The sequence below is a fragment of the Rattus norvegicus genome, chromosome 1 (genome assembly GCF_021556685.1).
Source record: "Rattus norvegicus strain SHRSP/BbbUtx chromosome 1, alternate assembly SHRSP_T2T, whole genome shotgun sequence".
NCBI classification, from domain to species: Eukaryota; Metazoa; Chordata; class Mammalia; order Rodentia; family Muridae; genus Rattus; species Rattus norvegicus.
In genome coordinates, this window is record NC_141534.1 from 129,380,207 (window position 1) to 129,394,009 (window position 13,803).

At 43.6% G+C, this 13,803-nt stretch overlaps 1 protein-coding gene across 1 annotated transcript in view; it reads right to left on the reverse strand.

The window, feature by feature from the left end:
• Positions 1-4,451, reverse strand: part of Chrna7 (cholinergic receptor nicotinic alpha 7 subunit) — a 120,911-nt gene extending 116,460 nt beyond the window's left edge. Inside the window, 2 exon segments of the mRNA NM_012832.4 lie at positions 4,037-4,176; positions 4,351-4,451. Of these exon segments, the coding sequence (NP_036964.3) occupies positions 4,037-4,176; positions 4,351-4,405 (195 nt within the window). The 5' untranslated portion in view covers positions 4,406-4,451.
• Positions 4,452-13,803: the final 9,352 nt, after the last annotated feature.

The window sequence follows — 13,803 nt, forward strand, 5'->3', positions numbered from 1 at the left end:
AAACATCTCTTCAATCTTTCTCCTTCTCCACATTTCCATAGAGGCCATGCAATGTTGACCCTGTTTAGTTTAAATGTGTCCCCAAATGTCCATACATTAAAATATTAATTCTTTAATACAGTAATGTCAGGGTGCAAATTAGTCTTTTTCAGGCGACTTCGTTAATTCTCAAGAAATTGGATCAATTACCTCAGGGAGCACATGTAATTCAAGGCTGCCCCCATGCCCAGCCTCTTTTGCATGTGCTCACTCGCCCTTTTGCTTTTTGCCAAGGTGAAACAACAGAAAAGCCCACACTAGAACCTGAGAGGATGTCGTGAATGTGATTCTGGACTTTGCAGTTTCTAGAACCAGGAACCAAAATAAACCTCTCTCTTACAATTTACAGTCTGAGCTATTTTGTTAGAGCAACAGAAAATAAACTAGCAAAGATCTCTGTATCCTTGCCCAAATTTTCTCTCTTCTCTGGCCTGCCCCACATTCTAGGCTTTTGTGTCTTCTAAATATAGATCCTGATACTTCCCACCCCTGCTCGAGATTCACCATGTCTTCCCACTCTCTCCTAGTGCCTCACCAAGGGGATAGCCAAGTAACTAGAACAGACCACAGTGGGTACAGCAAATCCTCCAAAGACCCATGTTTTATCTTCAAAACATATGCACATTTTTCATTCTAATTTTTAATACATACTTCAGATTTAATAAAAAGCTATGGTTAGAATGTTTCCATGTCTAGAAAAATGGGCTCTGGCAAGCTAGACCTTCCTATAAGTTTACAAAACCCTGGAATGCTACCTCTTCAAGCACAGAGTCTGTGACACTCTGGTAGATCACAGGTCACTGTGTAACTGTATAGCATACTCAAGATATTTACACACTAGCACCTCCTACCAGAGAAAATCACATACTTTTCTTTTAAAAGAATAGATACTAAGAAAAAAGGTTGATTAAAACTATTTATGGATTGATTGATATTTTTGAACTTTTAATAAAACATGAATTTCCTAAGAAGTCTTTCAACCAAACCTGAAGCAAAGGTCAACTGAGACAAGAGTCCATGGGGACGCCTAATTGAAGGCAGGGAACTGGGATCTTATGGAAACATCTTGCTAAAGGTAAGAGGCAGGATTTCATGGAAACATCCTGTTGAAGGAGTGTCTCCTCTTTTATGTTTATAATCTTCCTCCCTCTGTCTCCATTACTTGGGAAAGTCCTTCTACTTTCTCTATCTGGGAAATTCCTACTGGAAATGCAACCTCTTGCTCTTTGAAACCACACCAGCCACTGTCACTGGAAATAAATGTTTCCAAGTGCACAACCTGCAGCACTTTGAAAACTATGTCAAATGCCATCACATGTGGAAATCTTAGATTTTCTTTTTAGTCTTAGGGCCAGCCAGATCAACTAGCCTCTACAGGTGGAAGTCCTCTCATCTGTAAACCCTCAGAGCCTAAGACGGCTTACAGTGGGAGCCCTACAAACACAGGTGGAATACAGTAATGGTGCAAACTATCTTGCATGAATATAATGTATCTGTGGCATCATATGCCGTCTCTACATCCCTGAAGACAGGACATGTATGCAGAAAAACCGGGGGACAATAATAAGTTGGGGGCAATAAACTCTAGTCTATGGAACAGTAGGTTGGAATGAGCAAAATGACCCCCTAGAGATGAATTGGTGAAGAAAGTCCCTGGTGGCTCTGTCCAGAGTGCTGAGATTTCAGCAAGAAAGACCTGGCTCTGTTTTAAAACAGGGCAGAGCCAAACGTGATTAGAATACAAATATTTGCATATTTCCTTGCGCCTGATGTAGAAATCTCCTTCTCGCCCAGCACTTTAGGACGGATACATTCGATCAGTTACAGCGTATACAGTGTATCCAGTTTAAGTAGATTAGGCTGGCTCTATTCTATAAAAGTGAGTTACCAAGTCAAAAAAAAGCTTATGATGGGCAAAGGGCATGCAAAGTCGCTCCATTTGAGTTTTCCTCAACAGACTGCCTGCAATGTTTGGGCATCCTGGGGCAGGTGACCACACCTCTCCAGGGACAGACTTCTTGACCTCTGAATGAAGTCACTACATAATTAAGACGGAGTTGAGCTTTCAGCAAATTATCAGCGTGTGGCAAGAGCTTCTCCTTTGTAATCCTCTCGAACCCCGTGAAGTGGTATGACTGTTCTCATTTTACACACGAGAGAGCAGGGCTGAGAAAAGTTAAGTAGCTTTCTCAAGGCCACTCCGCAACCATGCCGCACTGCCTAGTGGGGAACTCAACATTTCTGAGGCCAAGGGGAGGCCAAGACCTTCTCAGACCTCACCTTCCCCTGGACCTCTGCTCATGACCCTCTTCACATTTTTTTAACTGATTCAGCAATGACTTAAAGGTTTATGAATTGTTGTTTTTAACTTTTTATATAAAGTTTTATAACATAACTAAGTTTTTCCACATCGTCAACCCTAGCTTACAACTTAACTTCTCCAAGTCAGCAAGCCTTACTAACATTACCACATTTCTTAAGAGTCTTTTCCTTTTCAATCAGCCTTACAAGGTCTGCCCTATTTCTTCATAAAGCTTACTGCCCAGCCAGAGGCTGCCATGAAGCACACAATGTGGCAGAGTAGCCAAAGCAGACCCTGGACAAGTAGGGGCAGAAGTCTTCTTACTGTGTGACTTTTATGGAACATGTTAGCCTAGCCACCTGACCCTTCCCTGTGTGCACTTTTTGCATGAAAATAACTATAATTATGTAGTTGGCTTTGAGGAAGCTTGAAGTTTATCTTTATTGTTTTTAGCTCTTCATGGTGGCCAATGAAGTAAGTGTCCATTCTGTTAGCAGGGAAGCCAAAGCTCAAGATGTTTATGAAACTTCCTAAAGTCAACCACCAGACATCAACAAAGCCAGAAGCAACAAGAACAATGTCTCTGCGAGTTAATTGAACTGTGCTGTAGTTCTACCCCCCCCCAAATACCCAGGAGCCTTTACACCTCCGCTCCCTCCCTGTCTCCCTCCCCCACTTCTCTCTGATTTATGCTCTACTCCATGGCAGAATCTCCTCCTCACTGTCTGTTACTCGGACTCAAATCCAACAAGATGTCTTCTTCTTTTCCTGTGGTCTGTGCTCTGAAAACTTAGAAAACAACTGCCCATGTGACAGCAGCTGTCTTCTACATCTATCATGATAAATCCCCCCACACTGCACTTTAAATAAAGTAGGATTCTGTCATGGGAGGAGATGCAGATTTAACAGGTACAGTATGAAGCCATTCATCATGAAAACTAACAGACTAAAAGGAACCGCATAGAAGTGAAGGTAGGAGAGGGAAGTATCGCCTGCCGTGCCACATTATCAAAGTTCCTTTGGTACCTCTTTCCTCTCACAGTAGTCCATCCTGATGGACACAAACACCCCTTTCCTCCAGCCTTACCCACCACAAGCCTTGTAGAGAACAGACACTAGAACACTTTCTAAGTATTGGCACTGTTTGGAATATTCCACCTATGAAAAACGTAAAAGTAGCCCAGCTGGCAGAAGATAAAACAAACTGTCACAGATATTGCAGGGGCGTGGCGCCTAAATCCGGTGGCTTGATGCAAGAGGTTCAAGGGACTGCCTGGAATCCTCCAAGAAGGATCGCCAGTAACTGTACTCTCCACAAAATAAAAACCATGTCTATCCCCCACATGAGAACGCTTCTGAACATCGACAGTTGGCCTTCTACCCAGACAGATTGGCAGTGGAATAGCCAGGCCCCCACCAAGGCACTACGCAGTCACTAAAGACGAAGAAAAGCTTGTAAACCTAAACTATTCTGGGCGCAGGACTGCACTAGTTTTCTCTCTATGGGAGACTGAAAGTGACCAAGGAAGCCAGTTCTTGCTACTGACTCCCAGCTTGGGACACTTTAGCTGGGAGTTTGTAGCTGAAAGAAAGACTCGACCCAAGTACCCATGCACAGGTGGCTGGGGGTCTGCTCAAAGCGCAACCTCGTCCAGGACAGGAAGGTGCGTAGCCCGAGAGCCGCGCCAGACTCACCACATCCATGATCTGCAGGAGACTCAGGGAGAAGTACACGGTGAGCGGCTGCGAGTCGTTGGCCACCGGCCTCTCCAGCGGGTTGTAGTTCTTGACCAGCTCCTTGTACAGCCTCCTCTGGAACTCGCCTTGCAGGGACACTTGGGAAGCAGAGCGCCCAGCGGGCCTCAGCACGCGGCAGCCACCCAGCCCCGGAGCAGCTCAGCCCCGCCGCCCCGCTGCAACCCGGGACCACCCGCCCGTCCGCCCGCCCGCGGGAGCCTGCTCCCCGAAGCCCGCCGAGGGGAGTATAGCCAAAGCCGAGCTGCGGTTACCGTGCAGCAGCGCCGCGGCCAGAGCCAGCCAGATGCCTCCCCGCCCGCCGCACATGTCTCCGGAGCCGCCGCCGCGTCCCGCCGTCCGCCCGGGCCGTGCTGCCGCTCCAGCCGCCTCCGCGCCTTTAAAGCGCTGCGCGCGCCCGCAGCCGCGGCGCGCCCCCACACGTGACAGCGCGCTCCCGTCTCGCGGGCGCTCGCTGGGCCGTGCAGCTCCGTGGCCGCCCCGGGAACTGCATCCCTGCGCAGCTTGTTGATGGTCTCTGACCCCAAGCTACTTGCTCCTGCTATCAAATGTGCGCTGTACTCACACCATAACAATTTCCAGATCCAGTCCTCCAAGACTCTCTCTGGTACTACCATCTGCGTGCCAGGGTTCAGAAGTTTCTCCAGCCAGACAAGGTAGACCAAGCAGGAGTAAACCTGTGTTTTCCCTGAAAGACACGGTGTTTCCAGTGACCAGCTGGATTTGGGCTGCTTCCTGAGACTTTCTATGGAAGAGCTAAGCTAGGCAATGTATGGTGTGATATTCCCAGCAGACAGCCTGGTCTGGACTTCCTTTTAAAACAGATTCAGAAAATTGAGATATTAACTCAAATCCCTTGCTGGATAGACAAGTCAAAACTTGATTCTGTAGGCTTTTGATTCCAGGAACAGTAAATGAACAAGGAGTAGTTGAGGGAGACAAGTCACAAAGACCTTGGTCCAGATGCATCTTCCTTGCTGCCGATCTAGGAGGATGGTACTGATCAGAGCCTTCAGGAGCCTGATATATCTCTCTCCTGAGAGGCTCTGCCAAAGCCTGACCAATAAAGATGCGGATGCTTGCAGCCAACCATCAGACTGAGCACGGGGACACCAATGGAGGAGTTAGGACAAGGACTGAAGGAGCTGTAGGGGTTTGCAACCCCATAGGAAGAACAACATCAACCAACAAGACTCCCCAGAGATCCTAAGGTCCTGTACCAAACAGTACACAAGGAGGGACTCCTTGTGGCTCCAGCTGCATATGTAGCAGAAGATTGGCTTATCTGGCATCAATGGGAGGGGAGGCCCTTGGTCCTTTGAAGACTTGGTGCCCCAGCATAGGGGAATACTAGGGCAGTGAGGCAGGAATGGGTGAGGGGGACACCCTCATAGAAGCAGGGGTAGGGAGCAGGGATGAGATAGGGGGTTTGTGGAGGGGAAACCCAGAGGGGGATAACACTTGAAATGTAAATAAATAAAATAACAACAAAAAAAGCATTTGTCCCCCAAAAGTACAGAAAGCAAACCTTGAAAACCACTCTCGATTCTATTAGAGGATTCTGTCCTGTCTTCCCACAGAGTCCATAACATCTGAGTCATCAGACTGTTGCTCCTGTGGGACAGGCTTATCAAAAAGTGACTCAGCTGGAAGGTACCCCAGTAGTGGGAATGGAGTAGTGAGTCCAGCTACTTGGTTTGCAGGAGCAGTGGCATGCAGTATCCTTGAAATGAGTATCTTGAAGCACACCATATTGTTTACTGATAGGAGTATAAAGATTTGGCATAAGGTTTGACAACTACAGGTTAAGAGCAAAGGAAAGAATGGTTTTGGAGAAAGTTCATTTAAAAAAAAAGACAACTGACCAGGGCTCCTATCAACCAATATTCCACATGGGAAGGGGACAACAGGCAGAGGCATCTGGTGAACAGATGGGTGTACATCTGGCTCCTGGGTACTCCTTATTCCATCCCTAACAGCGGGAAGATCACAAAGTAGGCACTTGGTAAAGGAATGAGCTGCAAAGTATTAACTGCCAGAAAGATAGGAGAGAAGGAAAATAAAAAAAAAAAAAAAAACACCGGAGAAGGGGAAGCACACAACATCAGCTAGAAGCAGAAAACCATCTGCACTGGTGGTGTGATCAAGGGCTCAATCTTCTACTTTCAGTCTGAAAGTGCCTAAGAGCCCTGGCTAGCAGCACAGAGGGATGAGCCTGGAGAACCTACCTCTCCTGAGTGTTGCCAACTGGGAACACATTACAGAAACCGTGACTACAGCCTTACTGAGTTGGGGTGTCACTTTTAAGAGACCCAAACATACCACTAATGTTATTCCCCATAAGAATATCAACCCAGAAAAGAATCATCTTTGGGTGTGACAACTGGTCAATACCTATTTATGCCCTGTGCTTAGACAGACACCTGGAGGAACTGCAAACAGTCCATTGGCTGGGCTGCTCCTCAGTTCTGAGGTGTTGGTATCCCTGTTATCAAAAAGTAGGACTGAAAGCCCCTAGTGTTCTAGACCCAGTCACTTTCATTTGTGCAGTGTAAAATAATCTGAGCATAGAGCCTAATCAGATACATAGGCTCCCTGCATAATCCCATTCTCAGCATAAAGAAAAGATAAACAGACAAAGCAGAAACACAATGTATCCAGGTTTGTAAAGACAACTGGAAACAAACTCTACAAGCTGACGTTGCTGCCATAGCCTGAGGAGAGACAGAGCAAGGGCAGACTCAAGAATGGAAGTCTAGACTTATAATGCATCCCAAGGAAACTGGATCTTGTGCCTATGAGAGATAGGAAGCAGGAATGAGGAGGTCTTAATAAATCCACAGACTAAAACAAAATCCCCTTTTATGTAAGAGACTAGAAAACCTCTACTATGTCCTGGGGAACAAGAACCATGTCTGCTGCCTGGGCTATGGAAAGGGAAAGGATAATCCCATAACCACCCACGGTGCATCAGCAGGTTTAGAACAGATCCAGATATCAAATGCCTGCGCTGTTTATATTCAAGGATTCCTCCTCTGGTTTGTGTGGGGAAGGAGGGGGCTGGAGGGGAGGGAAAGGGTGAAGCTTTACAGCTTCCCACACAGGACTCCAAAAGAAAATCACAGTAAATTCAAATTGCAAAGTGAAAAGCAAGGCTGGAAGGGTGGCTCAGCTGTTAAGAGCACTGGCTGCTGTTCCAAAGGACCCACGTTCAATTTCCAGCAACCACATGGTGCTTCAAAACTGTGAGTAACTCGAGCTCCAGGGGAATCTGATGCCCTGGTCTGGCCTCTTCAATATCAGATGCAGTGCACAGACAGACACACAGACATAATACATATGCATGTTAAATAACAAGGTAACTTTTAAAGGTAAAAATAAAAAACATCCAAGTGAATAAACAACACATAAGAGGGGCCACAGTCAACCTTAAAGCCAACTTTACAACAAACTAATCAGGAAAGGTGGTCGGGGTCGTTTGAATGAAAATGGCTCCCATAGGCTCATTGGAAGTGTCATTATTAGGAGGCGTGGCCTTGTTGGAGTAGGCGTGGTCTCATTGGAAGAACTGTGTCATAGAGATGGGTTAAGGTTTCAGAATGTCAAGCCAGGTCCAAGGTCTTGCTCTTCCTGATGCCTGCCAGTAGAACTCTGAGCTACCTCTCTAGCACCACGTCTGCCTACATGCCACCATGCTTCCTGCCTTGGTGAGAGTGGACTAAACCTCTGAATGGCAAGCCAGCCCCAATTAAATGTTTTTCTTTATTAGAGTTGCCGTGGTCATGTGTCTCTTCACAGCAACAGAAACTTTAAGACAAAAGTCCAACAATTTGAGATAATAGGATGATTGTTTTAAGCCTGTAAAATTAGGATGTGTAAAATGATCAAATACATTGATCATAATGAACAATGTTGATATCCCCTTTAGCCTAACACTACCAGCATATATTTCTCACCTACCTTGGAGTAGAAGAATTGAAGTGGCTTTCCTGGACGAAGTCCATCTTTTCTGGGTCTTTTAGGGATGCAGGGTCCTTTTATCAAGTAGGGAAACAATATTAAACAAAAGAAACATCCAAAATCAAATTCTGGAAACTTCCCAATGTTGACAAGAAACAACAAGCCACAGGTCCCCTTGATCATAAATGTGATGTCTGCTACTTTTCCACTGGATTTTAAAGGATTTTTCATACATTTCTATCTGTAAGAAAGACTACTTATAATTTTTACCTCTTATGATTTCACTATCTAATTCTGGTCAAGAATGATGATAGATAGCCTCGTGGAGTAAATTGAGAAATGGTCCCAACTCCTCAATATTCTCTAATTGATTGTAGAAGATATTATTTCTTCTTGGAATGAGGATAAGATTGACAAATGAAGTTAAACACCTTGAGTTTTCTCTATAAATCTTTGGAAATTAATTTTTTTGGCATATGGTATATTTCTATGACACATTTCACACTGCATGTAGATTTAGTCAGGGGACAACTTCATGAAAATGAAGTCAGTTCTCTCCTTCCACCACAAGCCACTATCAAGCCACAGGTTTGTATATCCTTATGACACACACCAAGTCTAGATTTGCAAGGTCTTTTGTTGCTGTTATCATTGTTTTTTAAGTTAAGAACAAAGTTTAACAGATATAGAAGAGTTCAGAGTTTCTATTTCATCCTGGAAAGGTTTTACAACCTGCAGCATCTTGAGAATTGCACCTGTTTCATTTAAGTAATAATATATTCGGGGCTTAACATTATACTGTCCTTTGATGCTGTCATTCTGTCTGTCAGTCACGTAGTGATAACTCCTTTTCATTCCTTCATCTAGTAATTCATTTCCTTGCTTTTGTTCTTAATTACATTCCGTAGCGTTTATCAAACGTATTGATCTTCCCAGATAACAACATTTTCTTTGTTAATTTTCTCACCTTTCTTCTTTTATTGCTTTATCATCTTGTGCTTATACATACTATATATTTAATTTGCTCTTCTTACCCAGTACTTAATGAATACACTGAGATCATTGAGCTTAGATTTCCTTTAAAATGTGATGAAAGATACAAATTTCCACCTGAGAGCTGCCTCCATTCCTCCAACTAATTTTAATGTTTCATATTCATTCCCTGCAAATCAAAGCATTTTCTAATTTCCTGTGCTACTTTGTTTTCAAATAAGTGATTCTTTCCCGTATGTATGATTCTTGTGTATTTCTAACTTAAATCCTTGAGGCCATCACATATCCTTTTTTATTTCAACCCTTTTAACTATATCTACTTTTGGTTTTGGATTTGATATATGGCAAGTGTTCTGTCTTGGAAAACATCCCATATGTACTTGAAAAAGAAAAGATTGTGTATTCTGAAGTGGTTGGACTCAAGCGTCCTATAAATGTCAGTTAGATGGGCCCATAGGGTTCACTATGTATTCAATTCTTTGCTAGGCTTTAAAATTCAAGGAGCTATCTTTAATGATGAGTCTTCTTAGTTCTGCCAGTTTTGCTTCAAAGATTTTTAATTTACTCTGTATGTGTGTGTGATTGTTGTGCTAGTGAACTAGCCTATTTTATCTTGTAAAATAATTCTCTTTAATTCTGATATTACTCCCATGCTCGTGTTCTCTTTAATACTGGTAAAACAACTTCACCTGTCTCATGCCTCCTGATTGCACAGCACATCTTATTTAAATTTACTTCTATCTGAAACCCATAACTTCCTATTTAATGTAAGCCTGGGAGACCATATACAGCCGATTTCTTCTGCTCTGAATATTTCAATATTATTTACTGCTCAGTTCACTTACATTCAGTGTATCATTGATCTCCCTAAGCTCATCATTCTGATATCTATTCTCTACTTGTCCAACCTGTTTTTGTACATCTATTCCTACTGTGCTGTCTTCTGTCACTGTTGATGGTAATCAAAATTTCATATACTTGGGTCGGTGAGACGGCTCAGTTGGCAGGAACGCCTGCCATCATGTTTAAAGACCCAAGAACCCACGCACATAGTGGAAGGAGAGTATCAATTCCCAAAACTTTTGCTTGGACCTCATACAGGTGCTGTCATGCACACACACGCACGCACGCACGCACGCACGCACACACACTCTAAATACAAATTAATGGGAAATTTAAAAATTATAGATGCTTTCCTTTAGTTGTCAATATTTCATTTTTACAGTGTTTGCTAGGTGGTTGCTCCATGGATTGTGTCACACATCCCATCATCCTATCTTTGGTCACCTACTGCGGTTACTACTGAACAACTTTCTTGGACACTTAACAGTGTCCAGGTACCAGCATGTGTCTTATAACTACATGGTGGTAAACAATACAGTAGAATGTTGTCACTTTTTACATAAGCAGTAAGTGTGACTGTTAAAAATAAAACTAATAGCCTGGCCCGCAGCAGCTCTCTGCTCCCAGACCCTGTGGGAAAGAGACCTCATCGCCTGGTCAGGTGGGCACTCCTGAGGCTGCAGAGCGGAAGAGACCACCAACACTGCCCACCCCTGCCCACATCCCTGGCCCAAGAGGAAACTGTATAAGGCCTCTGGGCTCCCGTGGGGGAGGGCCCAGGAGCGGCAGGACCCCTGCCTGAGACACCGCCAGAACCTGAAGGAAACAGACCGGATAAACAGTTCTCTGCACCCAAATCCCGTAGGAGGGAGAGCTAAACCTTCAAAGAGGCAGACACGCCTGGGAAACCAGAAGAGACTGCACTCTGCATACACATCTCGGACACCAGAGGAAAACACCAAAGGCCATCTGGAACCCTGGTGCACTGAAGCTCCCGGAAGGGGCAGCGCATATCTTCCTGGTTGCTGCCACCCCAGAGAGCCCGTGGGCAGCACCCCACGAGCGAACTTGAGCCTCGGGACCACAGGTAAGACCAACCTTTCTGCTGCAAGAAAGCTGCCTGGTGAACTAAAGACACAGGCCCACAGGAACAGCTGAAGACCTGTAGAGAGGAAAAACTACACGCCCGAAAGCAGAACACTCTGTCCCCATAACTGACTGAAAGAGAGGAAAACAGGTCTACAGCACTCCTGACACACAGGCTTATAGGACAGTCTAGCCACTGTCGGAAATAGCAGAACAAAGTAACACTAGAGATAATCTGATGGCGAGAGGCAAGCGCAGGAACCCAAGCAACAGAAACCAAGACTACATGGCATCATCGGAGCCCAATTCTCCTACCAAAACAAACATGGAATATCCAAACACACCAGAAAAGCAAGATCTAGTTTCAAAATCATATTTGATCATGATGCTGGAGGACTTCAAGAAAGACATGAAGAACTCCCTTAGGGAAACACAGGAACACATTAATAAACAAGTAGAAGCCTACAGAGAGGAATCGCAAAAATACCTGAAAGAATTCCAGGAAAACACAATCAAACAGTTGAAGGAACTAAAAATGGAAATAGAAGCAATCAAGAAAGAACACATGGAAACAACCCTGGATATAGAAAACCAAAAGAAGAGACAAGGAGCTGTAGATACAAGCCTCACAAACAGAATACAAGAGATGGAAGAGAGAATCTCAGGAGCAGAAGATTCCATAGAAATCATTGACTCAACTGTCAAAGATAATGTAAAGCGGAAAAAGCTACTTCCAAAACATACAGGAAATCCAGGACTCAATGAGAAGATCAAACCTAAGGATAATAGGTATAGAAGAGAGTGAAGACTCCCAGCTCAAAGGACCAGTAAATATCTTCAACAAAATCATAGAAGAAAACTTCCCTAACCTAAAAAAAGAGATACCCATAGGCATACGAGAAGCCTACAGAACTCCAAATAGATTGGACCAGAAAAGAAACACCTCCCGTCACATAATAGTCAAAACACCAAACGCACAAAATAAAGAAAGAATATTAAAAGCAGTAAGGGAAAAAGGTCAAGTAACATATAAAGGCAGACCTATCAGAATCACACCAGACTTCTCGCCAGAAACTATGAAGGCCAGAAGATCCTGGACTGATGTCATACAGACCCTAAGAGAACACAAATGCCAGCCCAGGTTACTGTATCCTGCAAAAATCTAGGTTAACATAGATGGAGAAAACAAGATATTCCATGACAAAACCAAATTTACACAATATCTTTCTACAAATCCAGCACTACAAAGGATAATAAATGGTAAAGCCCAACATAAGGAGGCAAGCTATACCCTAGAAGAAGCAAGAAAAGAATCGTCTTGGCAACAAAACAAAGAGAATGAAAGCACACAAACATAACCTCACATCCAAATATGAATATAACGGGAAGCAATAATCACTATTCCTTAATATCTCTCAACATCAATGGCCTCAACTCCCCAATAAAAAGACATAGATTAACAAACTGGATACACAACGAGGACCCTGCATTCTGCTGCCTACAGGAAACACACCTCAGAGACAAAGACAGACATTACCTCAGAGTGAAAGGCTGGAAAACAATTTTCCAAGCAAATGGTCAGAAGAAGCAAGCTGGAGTAGCCATTCTAATATCAAATAAAATCAATTTCCAACTAAAAGTCATCAAAAAAGATAAGGAAGGACACTTCATATTCATCAAAGGAAAAATCCACCAAAATGAACTCTCAATCCTAAATATCTATGCCCCAAATACAAGGGCACCTACATATGTAAAAGAAACCTTACTAAAGCTCAAAACACACATTGCACCTCACACAATAATAGTGGGAGATTTCAACACCCCACTCTCATCAATGGACAGATCATGGAAACAGAAATTAAACAGAGATGTAGACAGACTAAGAGAAGTCATGAGCCAAATGGACTTAACGGATATTTATAGAACATTCTATCCTAAAGCAAAAGGATATACCTTCTTCTCAGCTCCTCATGGTACTTTCTCCAAAATTGACCATATAATTGGTCAAAAAACGGGCCTCAACACGTACAGAAAGATAGAAATAATCCCATGCGTGCTATCGGACCACCACGGCCTAAAACTGGTCTTCAATAACAATCAAGGAAGAATGCCCACATATACGTGGAAATTAAACAATGCTCTACTCAATGATAACCTTGTCAAGGAAGAAATAAAGAAAGAAATTAAAAACTTTTTAGAATTTAATGAAAATGAAGGTACAACATACCCAAACTTATGGGACACAATGAAAGCTGTGATAAGAGGAAAACTCATAGCGCTGAGTGTCTGCAGAAAGAAACAGGAAAGAGCATATGTCAGCAGCTTGACAGCACACCTAAAAGCTCTAGAACAAAAAGAAGCAAATACACCCAGGAGGAGTAGAAGGCAGGAAATAATCAAACTCAGAGCTGAAATCAAACAAGTAGAAACAAAAAGGACCATAGAAAGAATCAACAGAACCAAAAGTTGGTTCTTTGAGAAAATCAACAAGATAGATAAACCCTTAGCCAGACTAACAAGAGGACACAGAGAGTGCGTCCAAATTAACAAAATCAGAAATGAAAAGGGAGACATAACAACAGATTCAGAGGAAATTCAAAAAATAATCAGATCTTACTATAAAAACCTATATTCAGGTCTTCCTGGTTGCTGCCGCTGCAGAGAGCCCGTGGGCAGCACCCCATAAGCGAACCTGAGCCTCGGGACCACAATTTTCTGCTGCAAGAAAGCTGCCTGGTGAGCTTGGGACACACGGAAGCAGAATTTCTCTAGGACCGGGCACGTTCTGTGTTTACCGGAAGTCCCACACCCGCGGATCCTGGCCC